The sequence below is a fragment of the Rattus norvegicus genome, chromosome 7, assembly GCF_021556685.1.
Source record: "Rattus norvegicus strain SHRSP/BbbUtx chromosome 7, alternate assembly SHRSP_T2T, whole genome shotgun sequence".
NCBI lineage: Eukaryota > Metazoa > Chordata > Mammalia > Rodentia > Muridae > Rattus > Rattus norvegicus.
This window is the reverse complement of record NC_141540.1, coordinates 61,031,136-61,051,139: the sequence shown is the minus strand read 5'-3', so window position 1 is coordinate 61,051,139 and position 20,004 is coordinate 61,031,136. Positions and strand designations below refer to the sequence as shown.

Sequence of the window (20,004 nt, the reverse complement as noted above, 5' to 3'; positions counted from 1 at the left end):
GGTGCTCAGCAGGCACTGGTCAAGATAAATATCAAGGCAAACTGATCTGCACTACGCCCACACAGTCTGTCAATTATGTTATATGTTAGGCCTCAGAGACAACATAGCAAACGTGAGAGATTGGGATTAGATATTGAACAATAGCCATTCCCATACAACAATGAAATCAAATTAGAAAGCAATCAAAGCAATCAGAAATATTACTATTCTATTTTCTCAACTTTGAATTTTGCAACATTTTTAAGTTTGCAACAGTTTTTATCCATGCCTCCAACTTTCTGTGTGGCTGAAGATAACCTTCATCACCTGATTCTCCTGCCTTTACCTCCCAAGGGCTGGAATAATGCACATCGCACCGCCGTGTCTAATTTCAAGATGCGTGTAAATTAAACAACGCACTTTTAAATAACACACGGATCAGAGGAAAATATCTTGATGGAATATTTAAAATGATAAATAAAATGAATATAAATGAAAAGACATGGCTAATGAAACTGTGAAGAAATACAGGAAAAGCAATACTTATAGAAAAGTTTTGCCCCTGTTTATAGTCTAAGACAGAGAGATACCTTAGGGAACACATTTTTACCTTAAAAGCCAGAGCCAGAAGACCTTTTGGCCAACAGTGACACTGTCTAATTCACCACCTGAAGTCCATTGCCTGTCTGTTCTTGGTGCCCAACCCACTCCAAGACTAGCAGCCATAGAAGAAGATGTTTCCATGCTAGTCCTGTATCGGTGTTGAGCAGAATCTGTATTCCCAAATTTGGTAAAACACTTAATTGGAAAGTATTGGCTTTATAAATGGACCAACCTTAAAAGAAAAGCCACACTGAGCTGTTTCCATTTACCAAAACTCATCAGAACACCCAGGGAGTAAGATATGGTACAGAAAATACCAATCCCCAGGATTGACTTTTCCTAGCCAACATACACAGTTATGAAAAACAATCTTCATCTCATCCCCATTTTATGTAATGAAAGTTAATTCTTTGTTTCTGGAGGATTACTTTTAAAAAAATCAAATTAATAGGACAACAGCCAAATGTGGTGGTTGACAGGTAGTAGAAGGTTTGGAACCAGACTTCACAGATGTGTGACTGTGTCAAAGCATAGATTCATCCCAAAATGAAATGAAATTGATTTCTGACTCCATTGTGTTGCTCCAAATATTATGTGGATAATATTTAAGTACTGGGCATAGTTTTTTTTTTTTTATGTTAAAAGTCAAAATCGGAACTACTACCTTTCTGAGGACAGTGACTGTCTTGTGCATAGTAAGTGCACATCCTTATCTCTTGTCACAATCCTTCCTTTTCACAGGTGAGATTGATAATTACATCTTGTCACCAGTGTCATCCAAGATCTAAAGCGCATGGTCCCTTCACCGCAACTCAAGTCCGTGGTAGAACCGTATACCCACAGGCACTCGAGAGCATCCTTCCCGCGGCACTTAGCCAAAGACGGATGTCCACTTCTCCGTATTCATCTAAGAGATGGTCTCAACTAGATCAAGACAGAAGATGAGAGAATCTTCCTCTGAAATGAAGGTTTGTTTTGAAAAGAATCAAATTCCTAATCTAGAACTCAAGGAGTAAATAATTGTTATCTCTACAGTCAGCATTAAACTTCATTCCTTTCTGTCCCAGTGGGTGTCCGGCTTGTCTTTCTATAAATGTTTAAATGACAAAGTTGTAAAACAAATGAAATAACAGTAAGGGCGAAAGAAAGGAAAAAGGGGAAACTCTTGCCAGAGAGCGGAAGGAGTAAGAGAGTCATCAATTTAAAATGTCAAAACTGGGAAATCAAAGGAAAAGCAGCCCTGCTGAATATAATCCAGGCCCGGACGAGCATCGCAGGAAGGAGGAAACCGATAAACCCGCGGGCAGGCTCAGAGCATGTGTTAGCCCTTACCTCGGGCTGATGTGTTTACAAGAAACGCACGAGTCTGCGTTAGTTCCTAATTAGGTTAGGATGGCTGCCAACACAAGTAGTTATTTCTGAAATGCGAGGTTATGGTTACAAATGGATATCAAAGCCTTGACACTTAAGTGGCCATAGCAATAGCTGCCAAACGAAGCTATATAATTGGTCCCCTAAGGTTGGAGCAGCAACTCGAGTTTCGTCTCTCTGGAGCCCCCCCCCCCTTCCTTCACGGCACCACGGGCATGCACAACATGGTACGATGTCAACTCAGGGAATTCGTTCTCATGGATTGGAATGAAGGCTAAAAGTTAAAACACTCAGTTTTAAAAGAATTGTGAATATCATTGTGCTATTTACTTCTAGCACATGCCTCATTGAAGCGTCCTTTAACGTGAGTTTCTTTGTGAATCTCTGTTGTCTATTCTAGGAGAAAAAGTAATTAGCTGTAAGTTAACTGTAACTATGTGGAGTAAGGGCCATTTTTCTCTGCACAAGCCACTCTGAGAAATAAAATCACTGATTCAGCTCTCCTCATGAAATTGTTCTGTATATCATTTGTTCTTATCAGCTGGCTGGGTAAATTATTATAGAACATTTGGTATTGTCATCAGTGGCACCGTCCCCAGTGAATGGTACAGATGGAATTCTTACAGGTCACAAATCTAAAGTCAATGTGTTTTGTAATCCAACAGCATGTCATCGAAAGGCTCAGAAGAGTCCATTTCTACACCATGCTGCCAAGGGAAAACCAAGAAAGGCTCGAGGCATATGGAAAATAGAAAAATCCTCTTGAAACACTCTGGCCAATTAGCACATTAATTTTATGTGAATATCGTTTTTCTGCCATTTAACTTTCCTAGCATCGTGCCTTTTATTTGGTGATCTCTAAGAATATTTGTTGAAAAAAGGCCATTTATTATTATTTACGAAAATTCTTTCTCTACTGTAGAATTCTTGGCCAGGCCAAACCCAGTAAGTAGGCCAGCACACAAGCTTAGCACACCACCCTCAGTACCCTGAAATGCTCTCAAGGAAGCACAGCACAGGACCCGATTCAGACGGTGGTTACGCTGTCAAACGGTTTAAAAAAAATTAACCTTGTGGCTAAAGAACACATCTGTTTAAATGATGTAAAGAACCAGCCAAAGTCAAGGGTATTTCTCTGAACTCCACGCCACATTTCCCAGGGAGAGGTAGAGGGAACTACTCCGTGTTGGGACTGAAGGAAATGACTTATGATCCCCTTTTCAGCCAAGCATAATGGTCGTCAGTGAGGGGTTAGTCACCCTCCAAGAAACATCCGGCAGTGTCTAAAGGACTATTGGTCACCACAACTGGGGGAAGAGGTGTCACTGGCTTCTAGACTGTTGTCAACTGTGCACAGCACAGCCCACCATCACCTCAAGGAAAACAACAAAAATCAAAACCGTTTGGTCCAATAAGTAACGCCCATAACTCTGGTAAGAAACATCTTAGAGCTATGAGGTTGCGGGTCAGGAGAATCCAGTGGTTTTATTTCACACACATCTCTCTGGCACCAGAGTCCTTGCAGCATTAACCCAGCACCGATAATCAGGAGCCCACATGTACAGATGTTCTCTAGATGCGCTGGCATCCTTAGTTCTTTGAATGTACTCCATCTCAAACACAGAAACTGGGGTGCAAACCTAACTCAGAAACTTTAAAATTAAAGCCCAAACCCACAGCTCCTTTCCAAATTAGGAGCTGAAAAGAAAAGCTACACGCCTAAGAAGATGGCATGGGGTTTTTTTGTTTTTGTTGTTGTTTTTGTTTTTGTTTTGTTTTGTTCTGTTTTTAATGCGCTGTAAAATGGAGCACATTTTTTCTCAGTTTTTCTCACTTGAGTTGGACTTCGTGGGGTCATTGCTAGCCTCACGTTTTAGAGACAGACCGGCCTCTTTTGTCCTGAGCACGAGCCGTGACTAGCACCAACCCAAGCTGCATATAGTGAGTGAGCCCAATTTCTACCTCTACGTAATTTTCCAATCTCATTTCACAGTCCAAAGATCTGCTTCTAAATTATTTCAAAATTCACTCGTGTCTTATAAAATAACTAAGATCTTTCCATACGATCGTGAAACAAGGGCTTGGGTGCTCCCCGATATTCAGTGGGCGGGGGAGCAGAGACTAACCTGTTTCTCCAATCACATCGCTTTGTGTGAGAGACCAGACCAGAAGGATTCTAAACGAGCATTGGCAACGCACCTCGGACCAGGACATCAGGGTGGGGCGACAGCACCTCTAGCATTTAAGGAATACACACAAACACGACAGGGATTTGAAATAAACACTCTTTGTTGCCATCTGTGGCTGAAGTGCCCTTAGACATGGTTACCCGGCAGAATTAAGGGAGTAGGAAACGTAGCTGATACACGAAAAAGGAAAAGAGTCAGGGCTGCAGATACGGCTCCGCAGTTAAATGCACTTCCTGCCCTTGTAGAGACCCTGAGTTCGGTTCCCAGAACCCACACCAGGCAACTCAAAACCACTTGTAACTCCAGCTCTGGGGGTTCAGACGCCCTCTTCTAGTTTCTATGGACACTCGAGTGCGTACCCAGACACGTACAAGTAATTAGAACGGAAACAAATCTCTTTAAAAGGGGTTAAAAATGTTCTTCATGGAGAAACAGGACACGGGGATCCTGAACAAGCTGGTCAAAGCACCCATACAATGTGAAGAGTAAAAAGTCCTACACCCCAGCAGGACTTCTCGTTAACGTGTGGTTGTTGTTGTTGCTGCTGCTGCTGCTGCTGCTGCTGCTGTTGTTGTTGTTATATTAAAGGACCCAATGGTGGTAAATTTTGGTGCTACATAGAAGGGATGTAAAAAGGGGGTTCTTCTAAGATTGGCTACAGACGTGAGGGAAGAAGAGTTTCTAAAGCGCGAGGCTCCGCCTGTCTCCAAGTGGCTTCATTTTGCTCTGCGATTATTTCACGAAATCCTGACTCCTCCCTCACCCGGCGTTGTGCAGTCTTCTGGCCCCGCCCACATTACACGACAGCACATTTGTCTTTTAGTCACCCTTCTTCTTGAATCTCCTGTTCGAATTTCACAGGAGCACGCTAGACCGTGCTCACAGTTTCATCCGCGGCACAAAATGTGGCGTTTGATACGTAACAACTGCCTCAGAGGACACAACAAATGGCGGGATATCCCGAGGAAGGGATGGATATTCAAGGAAGTGCATGTCGACCACTTCAAAACTGTCTAGTGATGGCTTACACGAGCATGTATAAGGCCCAGCAATATTTTTTTAATGGCGTATGATGAAAAGGCGAACCAAATATGTTACACAACAACTAAAAATTTAAAAATACGTCTCTGTTGGGCCAAAGCTAACAAGATCCAATTCATCAGAAATAAATATAAAACCCCCCACTTAGGTTCAAACATTCAGTTACCCCAAATTAGCTGAATTTGTCTTGGCTTAGTAGTCTTTTTATGTGAGTAAAGCACAGAGATTTTACTGACAGAAAATTTAATTTGAGTCAAGGGCATGATTTGGCTGTTGGAAGAGCTAATGTGCCTTAGCTGGAGTGAGGTTCTGGGGATCTATTACCTGCCTAATCAGAAAGGGATTGGAAGATAACAGGAGGTGACCCGGAGCAGTCCACAGCACCATGCTGTATTTGAACCTGGTACTTGCTGGTGGATACTGGGTTTTAGGTGAACAGCATCAAACGGGGGCTTCTGAACAACACGTCTGCCAACTAGAAAAGGGTCCAGAAGCTAAACACTGTGTTCCCATGGTCAGTGGAAACCCTAGGAATGAAGACTGGCAGAGGGGGAAAGGCTCTCTGAATATTTTGATGACTGAATGAAGAAATGTGCACATCCTGCCTCAGAATCCCCCTGCCTGGGACCGCCCGGCCTCTAGTTTTATTTAATCACTAAACATTTCAAAGATAAAATGTGGAACCATAACTCCTTGCCCACTGAAAGAAAGGATCCTGACTTAGGAATGCAGTCGTATTGGTGTCTGCTTAATTGCCCATGACCTCACCCTGGCATTGAGCACAGATATTCCTGTGACTACCCACTCCCCGTGTCTGCGGCATGTCTTAGCCACCATACTCTGTCCCTCTCCCTTACGATGTTATCATTTGCTTGTCCTCTGACCTAGATTCCTGTGTACGATTCCTTTGCAGGTTTCTTGTCACTGTCCCGAGACAGACATCACCCTGAGGACCTCCTCCATGGGTCCTTGTTCAATCTACAGACTGCATTTCAGTTTGTTCTTTCTAATATCTAAGCTCTTGCACTCTCTGAGTGGATTTCTCATTGCCTTCCCGCGCTGAATTGTGCGATTCAGAGGACATGAGAAGATGGCCCCGTTAGCTTGTCACATGAACATGAGGACTTGAGTTTGATCCCTGGCGCTCCTGTCAAAGCTCTAGGCATAGAGGCATATGCCAGACCTTGGGAGGTTAACACAGGCTGATCCCTGGGGCTAGCCAAATCGATAGTCTTCAGGTTCAATTTTGAAAGAAAGGGAAGAAAGGAAGAAAGGAAGAAAGGAAGAAAGGAAGGAAGGAGGGGAGAAGGAAAGAAAGAAGGAAAGAAAGAAAGAAAGAAAGAAAGAAGAGAAAGAAAGAAAATAATTGCAAAGAATTATTCCTTCCAGCAACAAAAGAAGAGGTCACATTAACCTCAGGCTAAGACACTGCACAGACATGCATGAACATAATACACTCACACATAGATGAACACAGTTACATAGGCATGTACACACTCACACACGAACATGCATATACTCACACATGAATGTGCACACACATAATTAGATAAAGATCTTTTCTTTTCACTCAGTTACTCATGGAAGACTTATCTAACAATGAGGAACTTTCAAAGTGAAAAGGCAATGGGGCATTGGAGGAATTGGAGAAAGGATTGAAGGAGCTGAAGAAGTTTGCTACCCCATAAGAACAATACCAACCAACCAGAGCTCCCAGGGACTAAACCACCATCCAAAGAGTGCACATGGACAGACCCAAGGCTCCAGCTGCATATGTAGCAGAGGATGGCCTTGCTGGGCACCAATGGGAGGAGAGGCCCTTGGTCCTGCCAAGGCTGGACCCCCCAGTGTAGGGGAATGTCAGGGCAGGGAGGCAGGCAGGAGTGAGTCGTAGGAGAGGGGGAACACCCTCATACAAGAAGGAGGAGGGGGATGGGATAGGGTGTTTATGGATGAGAAACTGGGAAAGGGGATACCATTTGAAATGTAAATTTTAAAAAATCCAATTTAAAAAAAAAGGTAAAAAGGCGATAAAGTCCCCTAAGAGAAAGGCCCTTCACCATCACCAGGAACTCAGGTGGAGCCTGGGGAAAAACTTCTGAAATGACACAGGTGCCGTGGGGACAATTCCGTACTTTTAGTAGACTGGACTGGAACAATGCTAAGGTTATTTTGAGAGACTAGAAGTTGGAACCAGACCAAGACAAGGTAATAAGATGACTAGGTTCTTCCTCACCGTCCTGACCTGGAATGAGCTGGAAGATTGAAACAAAGGTGGTTGTTCTCTTGCTTTTTGTTTTGCTTTGTTTTTCTCTCCTGCCAGCAGGCCCCTTGCTACAGAACTGGCTCAACAAGTTTGAGGAGAGATCAGAGCACATTACACAACCATTGCAAGCCAATCAACCATCTTATCTTTCTTCAAACTGACCGACCCTAAATTAAAGGACAAAAACTCTTCGGACACTTAAAAAACAACCCAGCCCTTGAGAAGAGACTAGATGGTTCAGCTCCCTGAGGCCCTGCCCCCTCTGCTTTGTGGAGGGTCTTTCTTTCTGTGAATCCACTGCAGGACTCTGCTTCGTCCTCTCACAATAAACAGCTTTCTTCACCCCTGGACTCTGTCTGCTGCTGTCTTTGGCTTTCCAGATTTCTCCACTGCCACCTGTTGTGTTTGAAAATTTTCTGACCTTTTAATTCAACACAATCAGGGGCCCCAGACTGAATCATTGTCAGTATAAAAATATTCAACCAGGATGTGTGGGGAACTGAAGAATACTTAGGCTGGGAAAGTATGCTGACATTTAACAAGGGTTCACACCCAGAACGTGTCAGTCAGATGTGAACACGGGTGTCCCATGTCCCTGAGCTACCTCTCTTGCCATCCCTCCACAGTATCTACCATATGACCAAGGCCTCCAGTGACTCAAGAAGCACATGGAAAACGTTCCTTACTCATGTAAACACACATGATTTAGAAACAAAGGTAGAACAAGAATAGAACGCAAGATGGAATCGCTCTTGTATGAACACACTGCCGCCACAAAGAGGGAAGAAGGCTAGCTCTAAGTAAATATTTATTTGTTGCCACACAGCCACCACCGCCTGAGAGACTCCCTTCATAGCTGACCTCTCAAGAAACATCAAAAACACAGGGTAAAAGCAACTGTGTGGTGAGGGAAATCTTCAACATAAGGCAAAGTTTACTAAATTGGCACAGGAAGCTTTGGAAACAGGCAACCTTTATGTCTGAGATCTGTTTCCACCCCGTGACATCTTTGAAATTCCCTCTTTAAAAAAAATGCAAGTATAAAAAAGGGAAGGCAATATCTACCATGGGGAGTAGGAAGATCAAAATCATGCCACTTCGGGCCCTACTCCCCTGATCTCCACATGAAAGGACTTTGGCTGAACCCCTAAAAATGGTCAAACATGGAGACAGTAAGCAGGAAATTCCTAAGGCCAGGTATGTTGGGAAAGGGAGATAAGGAAGCTGCTGGTATAAAGATCAAAGGTGACAGTCGCATGTAGTGTACCAACTACACAACGGTACTCTTCTTAGGAACAAAGTCACATAGTTTGGTATGGTTTTCGGCCCAGTAAGAAAACTCCTTTGATGGCTAAGATCAAAAACTCAAGTTCCAGCACATGCTGCCGAGGATGTGAAGCCGGGGACCACTTCATTGCTGGTAGGAGTGCAGACTTGTAGAAATGAATTCTAGCAGTTTCTCCGAAAACTGGGAACAATTCCACCTCAAGACCCGGCTATACCACTCCTGAGCATATGCCCAATAGATGTTCCAACATCCCACAAAAGTGTTTGCTCAGCTATGCTCATAGCAGTTTTGTTTGTAATAGCCAAAGCTGGGAACAACCTAGATGTCCCTCAACTGAAGAATGGATAAAGGAAATGTGATACATCTACACAATGGAGTAGTACTCGGCTATTAAAAACCAAGATACCACAAATTTTGTAAGCAAATGGATGGAACTTGAGAATATCATCCTGAGAGAGATAACCCAGTCCCAAAATGACATGCATGATATGTACTCATTTATAAGTGGATATAAGCCATAAAATACAGGTACCCTTTTATACTCCACAGACACAAAAAAGCTAAAGAAGGAAGGCCCTAGTGAGGAAGCTTGAATCTCACTTACAAGGGGAATAAAATAGTCATAGGAGGCAGATGGAGGGAGGGAACTGGGTGGGGAAGATGAATGGGGGGAGTTCTGGATGGGGTGTGAGAGACAGGAGAGATGGCCAGATGGCCATGAGAATGAATGGAAGTCTGTGGGGGAGGGAGATCTCAAGTATGACAACATGCCAAAGACCTAGGTTAGGGGAGGTGACCAAAAATCAATGGTGGTGACCTTAGCTGTGACTCACAGTACTGGGGATATGGAACCTAAAGAGACCACCTCCTCTAGCCAGGCAGGAACCCCAGTAGATGGTTAGAGACACCAACCCATTCACAAAACCTTTGACCCAGAATTTGTCCTTTTAATAAGAAATGCAAGCACCGGGGATAGAGCAGAGACTGAGGGAATGGTCAACCAAAAACCAGCCCAACTTGAGACCCGTCCCATAGACAAGCACCAACCTCTAATACTGTTAACGATACTCTGTTAAGCTTGCAGACAGGAGCATGTTGTCCTCTGAGACTCCACCCAGCAGCTGACTCAGACAGACATAGACACCAACAGCCAAACGGTGGATGGAGATTGGAGACTTCATGAAAGAATAGGAGAAAGGATTGCAGGCCAAAGAGATTAGGAACTCCACAGGAAGACCAACAGACTCTACTAACCTGGACCTTTGGGTTTCTCAGAGATGAGCCAACAACCAGAGAACATACACAGACTGGACATAGCCTTCCCACTGGTATGTAGCAGATGTGCAGCTTGGTCTTCATGTGGGTCCTGAACTACTGGAGCATGGGTTATCCCAAAAGCTGCTGTCTATACATGGCTGTGGTCTTCTAGCTGGGCTGTCTTGTCTGGCCTCAGTGGGAGAGGAAGCACCTAGCCTCGCAGAGACTTGAAGTGCCAGGGTCAGAGGGGATACCCAGGGGGACCCCACATGCTCAGAGAAGGGCAGACGGGATGGGGAAGGAGCATGGGAGGGGGCAGTGAGCTGGACGTAAAGTGAATAAGTAAAAAATTAAATTAAAAGAAAAAGAAACAATCACCTGACAATAATTTAAGTAAAATGGGTTTTAATATAGGATGTAGGTGATTGCAAAATTTTAGATTTTGAAGACTAGACTCTAGGCCAGGCCTACAGGTTGAATTCTAAAAAAAAAAACAAAAACAAAAACAAAAAAAAAAGTCCTATAACATCTCTAGTCTTAATACTGGATCTGTGTCACTGTTTAATAATGGCTTTATTGAATACATCACTAGATAGTTGAATGAATGAATGAATGAATGAATGAATGAATGCTACATGCGCAGTTCTTCATTGCAAGTACACTAAAAGGTTTTTCTAGTTTTCTGTAAAGGGAGAGTAAATATTTTAGGTTTTGAGAGGCAGTCGTTCTTGTATCTAAACCATTCATCCCACAAGCTGGAAACAGCATATTTCCTGTTAAATATTTATTTGCTGTGATGTAGCCGTAACTTAAGAGACTTACCTAAAAATTGACATCTCAGAAATAAAACACTGTGAGGAAAAATTTGGCTTAAGAACAAGGACAAAACCATACACCTATAACAGTACAGTATATACACATATATGTGTGTGTTAGGAATGCATGTGAACTCAACATGGTCACTCTTGTGAGAAAGCAGTCCTGAACAACAAGCACATACATGCACACACACACACACACACACACACACACACACACACACACACACACACACACATGAGACTAGTATGTCCTTGTGATTTGTGAATGGTGAAATTCAAACTCTCTATAATTGGTGTCATAAGTATTGTTTTTTTTTCTTTCTAAGATTTAAGAAGCACAAAAACTCTCCTTAGCTTACAAACCACACAAAACAGATAGGCCGAGATTTAAAAGCAACCACACTCAATAACTGTTCCCCTACACAGCCCCTTCAAATTGCTTCTATAAGTAGGCAATCAAAGGCCAGCATCTAAAATCCTCAAATCTCCTTTTATGCAGGGCTAACTTCGACAGACACAGGAAGGTACCTTCCTTTCAGTCTCCCATAGTGCTCCTGATAAGCTGAAACATAATACAAGCAAAACGACATCATGGTCAGTACGAGCAGGGAATGCACCCTGATTGTGTGTCTATTTCCTTACACATCACATTTATCCCTCTACCCCATCTTTTATTTGAAAAGCCAACGTTTACTCCATAAATACGAGTCATCACATACCTTCTTATGAAAGTCTGAACCTTAGAAGATGTTGTTCCTGTCCCGTTCATGCATAGAACCATGTGAACTACCTTGGTATTTGCAGAGTTCAGACAGGCATGTAAGTTATAATTTGTATTTACATGCTCTTATCTCTGGCTCTACTCCTGTAGAACTTCAGGGTAAGAACACACTTTTGTGAGATATAAACGTCTCTAATCGAGTCAGTTTATCCGAAATGAAAACAAAAATACAAGAATAAAGAAAAATACTCAAGTGTCTTTTAAAGCCAAAGAAGCAAAATATTTTTCAATTTTCATATTTTAATACATAACTGATATAGTACAAACTCTCCTTAGCTCATGAGTCATACAAAACAGGCTGTAATTTAAAAACAATCACACTCAACAAAGCAATTGAGCCCCTTCAAATTGCTTCTGTAAGTAAGGGAATTTACTCTTTTTTATTGGATATTTTATTTATTTACATTTCAAATGTTGTCCCCTTTCCTGGTTTCCCCTCCATAAACCCCCCATTCCATCTCCCTCCCCTTTGCCTCTATGAGGGTGCTCCCCTCCCCACAACCCAGCCCAGCTCAGCACTCTAATATCTCCTTACAATATGGTATCAAACCCCCACAGGACCAAGGCCTCCCCTCCCATTGATGCAAGGTAAGGCCATCCTCTGCTACAGATGCAGCCGGAGACATAGCTCACTCCATGTGTACCCTTGGTTGGTGGTTTAGTCCCTGGGAGCTCTGGGGGGGTCCCGTTAGCTGATATTGTTGTTCTTCCTATGAAGTTTCGAAGCCTTCAGTTCCTTCAGGCCTTCTCCTAACTCTTCCATTGGGGTCCCCCAGCTCAGTCTGATGGTTGGCTGTGAGCATCTGCATCTGTATTGGTCAGGTGCTGGTAGAACCTCTCAGGGAACAGTCAGACCAGGCTCTTGTCAGCAAGCACTTCTTGGTATCAGCACTAGTGGTGGAGTTTGGTGTCTGCAGATGGGATGGTTCCCTAGGTGGGGCAGTCTCTGGATGGCTGTTCCTGTGGTTCTTCAGAAAATTGGACATTGAACTACCTGAGGATCCAGCTATACCTCTCTTGAGCATATACCCAAAAGATGCTCCAACATATAACAAGGACACATGCTCCACTATGTTCATAGCAGCCTTATTTATAGTAGCCAGAAGCTGGAAAGATCCCAAATGCCCTTCAACAGCGGAATGGATACAGAACATGTGGTACATCTACACAATGGAGTACTATTCAGCCATCAAAAACAATGACTTCATGAAATTTGCAGGCAAGTGGATGGAACTAGAAAATATCATCCTGAGTGAGGTAACTCAATCACAAAAGAACACACATGGAAATACGGAGACAAAAACATGGAGCAGAAGAGCAAAATCTTATCGAGTCTTCATTTTAATTTTGAAAACAGCACTGTTTTTGGCTTACTGCGGGGAAGGCACACGCTCAGAGCAGCTAACCTCAGTGCCTGAGATGAAGAGGTGGAGAGGCAGGGTCTGGGGCCATCCCGGCATAGACACTGACTCACACGAACTTTGGCAAATTAGTACTTCCCGAGTCAGTTTCTCTGGGCTAATGTTTATAAAAACTCCTTCTGGTCTCATACTGGTGCCTCAGAGAGCATTTCATCGTCACAGCTTTACAAGGACATCATGCTGGACGGCAGCCAAGAAATAAAAAGTAGCCTCCTCGGTGACCGGAAGTTGTGGTGCCGACAGGTTTCGGTGCTTAAAACTGAGCAAAGGTCAACTGAGAACCATGAAGATTGATTTATTGGGGGGAGGTGGGAGGCGCAATGTTAAAGATCTGGTTATTTGTGGGAAATCATTTTTTTTCGGCCATTGTATTTCTAATTAAAACATCAGGAAAAGCGGAAACAGAAAAAAAAACCAATAACAATAAAGGCCTATCTTAGGAGGGTGGGAGCCGGGAAGATGGCTGAGTTTGAGTCCTAGAACCCATGTACAAACCGAGATGAATGGGGGTCTTCTTGTGCTTCTAAGGTCAGAAGCAGGATGACTGGAAGCTTGAGAACCAACTAAATGACCCTGCTTCAGAAACGAAGAAGAGAAGGAATTCCTGAGTCGTCCTCAGACCTCCACAGCTCATGCACACATGAACAGACATGTGGTTTTCCTATAGTATTACCTTTTTATTGAAAATAAAATTATTTTATACAAAAATTGGTTTCCCTTCCCTCTTTCCCTCCTAGGTCCTCCCCATCTCCCCACCCTTCCAACTCCATTCTCTCTCCCTGGCTCTCTCCTCTCAATAAACAGGCAAGTAAAAAGGGCTAAGAAAAATGTAAGAAAATTAACAAACTTAACAAAGAAAAAGAAGGAAATAGAAACTAAGAAAGAGTACAAGAAACGCATGCACGCAAAGACACACAAAACCTCAAACACTCAAAGTCGGAAACCATAGCAGACAAGAAGAAGAGCAGTAAAGTTTGGAAAAGCATGCCCAAGCAAAGCAATATGAGACCCAAAATCCCCCCCCCCATCCCTGTGGGTTCATTCTGTGTTGGCCACCTACTGTCCGGTGTGGGGCTTGCCTTTGTTTCCTCAGCGAGACTCCCTTGGAAAAGCAGCTTTTGCTGGCAGTGGTTGTTGCTGGGAGACAGATTCTTGGGCGGGGATGGAGCTCTTCTTGTCTGGTCCTCCTCTCAGCTCTGGGACCCTTTCTCCTTTGAATCTGTGCTCCCACCGTCTCTGCGAGCCCCTGCTTACCTCAGTCCAGCTGCAAGCACACAGCTGTAAACAGGTTTCCAACAGCCTGTCTCGTGGTACAGAACAAACTATTGGAACTACTCACACTAAAAGTAAAAAAGACCAGAGCGTTCGTTTAATTTATCAATAAGTAATATTTTGGAGTTTCTTAGTAAAACAGTGTAAAATAAAAATAGTATAAATAGTAAAAGATAAATATCTCGACATCTCATACCTATAATAAATGATTCAACTAGAACGTAGGTAGCAGGGTTTGGGGATTTAGCTCAGTGGTAGAGTGCTTGCTAAGTGGTAGAGTGCTTGCCTAGCAACCGCAAGGCCCTGGGTTCGGTCCCCAGCTCCGGGGGGGGGGGGGGGGGGGGAAGAACGTAGGGAGCTAATCTCTATTAGCATAAAATTATCACTATTCTTTTCATTAGCAATTAGGTCGGAAGTTATGAGGGCTACTGAGTATTCCCAATAAAATAAGAGACACACTCTGTCCCTGAGCTGATAGGATTATCTCCTGACAGAGTCAGTCATTCCAAGATGATTGTGTAGTTTGTATATTTACTCTTCTCCCAGAATTTTCCTCTTCATTACGTGTGTGGACGTGTGTGGACGTGTGTGGACGTGTGATATATGCAGATGCGCATGACACATGACACATATGGAGGTCACCAGATATGCGTGAAGTCAGTTTCTTTCTTTCTCACTTTGGTGGGCTCTGGGGATGGAACGAGGGTCTCCGGTTTGTCGGCAGGCAGCTCAGCCTGCTGAGCCATCTTCCCAGCTCCACATTTAAAGAAAAAAAATTTTTTTTTCATTTTTTAGGAATGCATGCTGAAGAATTGCTGGCGATTTTTTGAGTAGTTATTTATTTTGAGGTCAAATCTGTATAGTTGTATTACAGAAGCAAAGGGACATATCGTGGAAACGAAATGGGTCTTGCACATGAAAGAGCCTCATAGAGCATGAAGGCAGCTTTTCAGTTTCACAGAAGTGGAATAAGAGCTCAGCTTCCCAGTCAGGTTTACAATATGGCTGCTCGCCGCCCATCTGAGAGTAAAGCTCCTCCCTTCACCATGTAAACACAAGTTGCTGTTATCTTTACTAAAACAACAACAACAAGGACAACAACAAACCTGTAAATTCTGTTTTAAATTGAAAACAGAAGCAATTATAAGTTGTGGGGGATAAAATTAATTTCCAAAATATATTCAATTTCTAAGTTGCCAAAATTTACCACCTTAGTAAAAACATGTCTTCTAAAACATTTCGTTGAATACATGTACTTTTATTTATCCTAGTGACTTCACCTCTGTGTCAGAAGCTCATGAGTCAAGAGTCAAGGTTCATGGTGCAGTCTCAAGGATGGCCTGGGCAGGCGCCATTTCTTGCTCACTCCTTCATTCCTCCGTGAAGCAGTGGCAGGATTTATTTGATTTCTTGTCTTACAGAATTGAACCACAGAAATCACTGTGTGTGTGTGTGTGTGTGTGTGTGTGTGTGTGTGTGTGTCTGTGAAAGTGTGTGAATATGTATGGCTGTGTATATGTGTGTGTATGTATGTAGATGTGTGTGTATATGTATGTGATTGTGTATGTGTGTGCATGTATGTGTATATGTGTGTGTGTGAGAGAGAGACCACAGAAATCCACACACAGAAATCCACATTATATTAATGTATTCATTTACTAACATGTTTGCATCAATTTTTAAATAGAAATAGCTTCATTACAAGGACAACGCTAGCCAGAAATTGTCATCCCACCGTGCTGACGAGCATGTACTACTTAACAACATTTCCCGGGGATCAGCTTGCAGAACTTCTTCAGTAGCCATCAATCATTCCTCACTGCTGCCTACTGCATGGCCTAAGGCAGCCGCTGAAGATGCTTCGTTTCCCAAGCTCTTGAATGGAGATAATTTCTCTACAGAGAGCTCGGTCATTAAAACCAAGGGGGACCAAACAAATGGAGTGTGCAAAAGTCTGTTGGTAAACTGTTGAGAGGTGTTTTAGTGTTTTCTTTTCCAGCATAAGTACCTCAAGCCTTCACAAGAGATATGCTTAAAATTAAAAACAAAATAAATCAGCACAATGTAGATTTTCTGAGGAAGACTGGAAAGTGAAGTGTGCAGCCAATGGTGAAGTAGAATTGGGAGCGTGGGTGAGTTCAAGACCATTCAGACAATTTGCATTGGGTCCATTTATTTCTCTAGATAGGCAGGAATATACAGAATATACTTACATTTCCCACATCACAGCCTCTAATTAATAAGTATTTTTGACTCATTTTATAAATCCCTGCAAGCAGGATTTTGGATGTTGTTATTTTCAGGGTTTTTTGTTGCTGTTTGGCTTTTGGCTTTTTGGGGTTTGGGTGTTTTATTTTTGCTATTTCGTGTTTTTGCTAAATTTCACTCGACTTAAATTTATCATCAAACACACCATTATCTAATTCACTCTGCAAAATTCCACGATGCCCGTCTCGGCTTCCCCTGCATGTTTTCGTAATTAGGTTTGTGTCTACATCAGCACTTCTATTATACATTTGTATTTTAGGAGTTTAAAGCTCGTCCATAAAAATTAACTAAGGCTGAAACTTGGCAGGCAGCTTACAAGCACATTTTGTTTTTACCAACCTTCAAGAAATTCCATATGGCTATTTCTAAATCCCTGTATACCAAACTTAAATAAGAAAAATCCTGGCCAACATGAGACACTTATTTAAGCTAATTCCCTTCAAACACAGGGACTTTGTTTAAATTTAATGTCATTATTCCATGACCAGACCTCATCTCTCCTCCAAGTCTCTCAGTCACTCTGATGCCTGGCCTGGCCGACATCTGCATCCTGATGCTTCTGGCTTTGAGATGCTTACCTAATATCTCAAACCGCTACTGATCTACGGATGCTCGGAGAAGGCTCAGCCACATTCTTCCTCTGCCCCACCTGAAGACACACCCTTTTCAATTTAGTGGTCATAAGGACCAGAAGGTAATCTGTGAGGAAAAAAGTCACTCACCTATGTAAACAGAGCTGTCTTCACTGCAAAATACCAGACTATTGCTGGACCTGTTGGAAAAAATATTCTATCCGTGGTTCGTGTGTTCACACATTTTACTTATGAAGCTGCAACTCTTTCCTTTTCCAAACGTCCTTTTGTATAGTTGACAGCCTTAGAAAGAAAAACTGGTGGCTCCTCCTGGCAGGGTGAAGCAAGTGACCCCTGACAGGCATAATAGAGACATCTCCCTTCTAAATAAAGGGTTGAGTGCTCACTGCCCATGGTAAGGACTCGGGCTTCTAACTGCTAAGTTACCACTCTGCGCATGCGCATGTTCAGCATCTGGCCCCCTTCACACCCAACGTGGCGGGATTTCAGCTGTACAGCTAGGCTGTCACATTACAACTCTTATTCCTGAGAATAATAAACTACACTTGGTCTCTAAGCCAGGACCCTTGAATCCTGTACAGGCAGTCTCAAAACTGTGACAGGCTCTGCAAGGAGTTGAAAAGCCCTCTTCACATTTCCTGTTGCGCATGCAAGGCAAATGTCAACTCTTAAAGGCCGACTCTCACTCTCTCCAGTTCACCAGTTTTCAGTCTGAGTCAATGCTTGATCCCATGGTTCCCAGCACAGAGACCACTGTCCATCAAGGGATTGCCCAATAAACTTTCTTAAAGAAGCGTGGGGCCCACCCATCAATCCAGGGCAGGAAGAAGCGGTTTCTGAGGGCTCCCTGAGGGTGAGGACAAAGGAAGGAACTGAGAAGTGAGGTAAACTCATATTCCCCTGCATCCAGTCTGCCCTCTGTGTTGCTGCGGAAATTTGAAAACAACATTCACAGACAACGATTGCTAGTGGAGCTGCACTGCATGCCTTCACTGGTTTCTGTAAAAGTATGGAGAGCTGAACGTGGTGTCAGAGAGCTTGTGGCCTCTAAATTGGAGTAAGTATGAGATTTTCCTTTCTCTGATAATCCTCACTTCTCAAATGTGTCTTCTCTCCTCCACTTGGCCAAGCCAGGAGAGAGATAAAAAGAAGGGCAGATCACTTACACCTCAGCTCAAAAACATGTCTGTCATGTGCTAGTGTTTAAAATACTGGAAAAAAAAATATGTTTTCTGAGCTATTCCCCAATTTAGTCAGATGCTATTGCCTGATTTCATGGCAATGTGTGATTTAACAGAGTGCTTCAGAGGAAGACTTAAAACTCCTTCTGAGAATTTAAGAGTTTTGAGGCTAATGTGGAGGCCTTTTTAAGACGAAATGAGCCATGTGCTTTGTCCAAGAGCTGTAGCCAAATTGGTCAGAAGCACGAGAGAACTGGGCGGTCAATGGTAGCCAAGTGAGAGGCCCAGCCTGGGCTTAAGTAGGGCTCCCTGGTACCCTAGAGCGGCAGCTAAACCCATGTGGAAACTATCTGCTTCAGAGCTCCAACCGGGCTGGATCCAGGGGCTCCCAAGCATTAATGATGTAGAAAGACCAGAACTTGTCAACTTGTCTCAAGCCTTCCGTTCTCTGATGGAACGTCTTAACCACTCACGCCTCACTTCAATCTTACAACAAAGAGGATACTAAATATCCAAGCAGCTGGGGGTCCAGTGAATCCCCTGGTGAGACAAAAAACAAAGTTTTTCACCAATGGGACCTCATCCCAGTCCACAGGTCTATCAGTCCGGCTCTTAACCTTTGAAGAGAAAATGTCCCCTGAATTGGTGCTAAGTTAAAACAGAGAAGGCTTGGGGATTTCGTGGTCGTGACAGAAGGAGTACTAGTGCTGGCCTTAAAGGAAACACAAGCTCGGACAGGTGGTAGGCACGTTCCTTCCAGCACCTTTGCCTGTAGGCATGCTTCCTGGGCTAGGCCAGTTGGAAGAAGCCAAGCTAAACGGTGTGGTGATGTTTCTAATGAGGCTAAGTAGGAACAAGAATGAATTAAGTCATTTTTTTTCCCTTTGTGGACAAAGCAACTGTAAATTGTAAAGTCAGGGATTCTCCAGAGTCAAGAGGTTTTATGTACTTACCAGCTGCTGTCTCTCTGACCCTCACCGGGCCTCATAGTGTGGCCATGCACAAAGCACTCTTAAAAGTGATACCAGGAGGCCTTTTGAAAGTGGCCTTTCATTCTGAGCAGTGTCTGGGTATGAAGTCACATCTGTGATTTAACAAGCTATGGCTGGAGGGAAGGGACCACGGTATTGGTTTAGCCTCTTGTAGTGTCCAGTAGGCATATGAATGTTTCTTAAATGCAGCCTTAAAATATCATTTGGCACACATTCGTGTTTTGCTCATGAAAGTTTATGTACATCATTAAGAACGTCGATATTGAACGGCTTCTTTGAAAGCGCACGCGTTCATCACATGGAATTATTTCATTGTAATTAATTTGCAGGAGCCTTTCCCTCTGCCTACAAGCACAGTTCTGTTCCAAAGCGCTACCTCTGGAGTTTCCGATGCCTCTAGCAGCATTGGCGAGCACTGCTCTCCTGCTGAGTCCAGTTTTCAGGTTTCCTAAAGACAAAGTCTGAAACAACCTTCAGCAGGTCGCTTCACCAATTAACTGTTAAAGACATTAATGAGCAAACACTCCCACAGGGAATCTGGAAAGGACTATTATTTTCTCAGGGAGTGAGTAGAGACAAGAGTGATGATGGACTTAGTAGTAATATCAATGTGCTGCTTAACAGAGGCCTAAACTTTACTGTAGAACATCTGTAGTTACAATTCCCAAGAAAAGACGTCAA

At 43.2% G+C, this 20,004-nt stretch overlaps 1 protein-coding gene across 1 annotated transcript in view; it reads left to right on the top strand.

The window, feature by feature from the left end:
• LOC134479797 (large ribosomal subunit protein eL19-like) overlaps positions 1-2,458 on the top strand; it is a 63,986-nt gene extending 61,528 nt beyond the window's left edge. The window contains exon 4 of the mRNA XM_087559479.1: positions 1,324-2,458. Within this exon, the coding sequence (XP_087415605.1) occupies positions 1,324-1,327 (4 nt within the window). The 3' untranslated portion in view covers positions 1,328-2,458. The remainder of the gene's footprint in view (positions 1-1,323) is intronic.
• Positions 2,459-20,004: the final 17,546 nt, after the last annotated feature.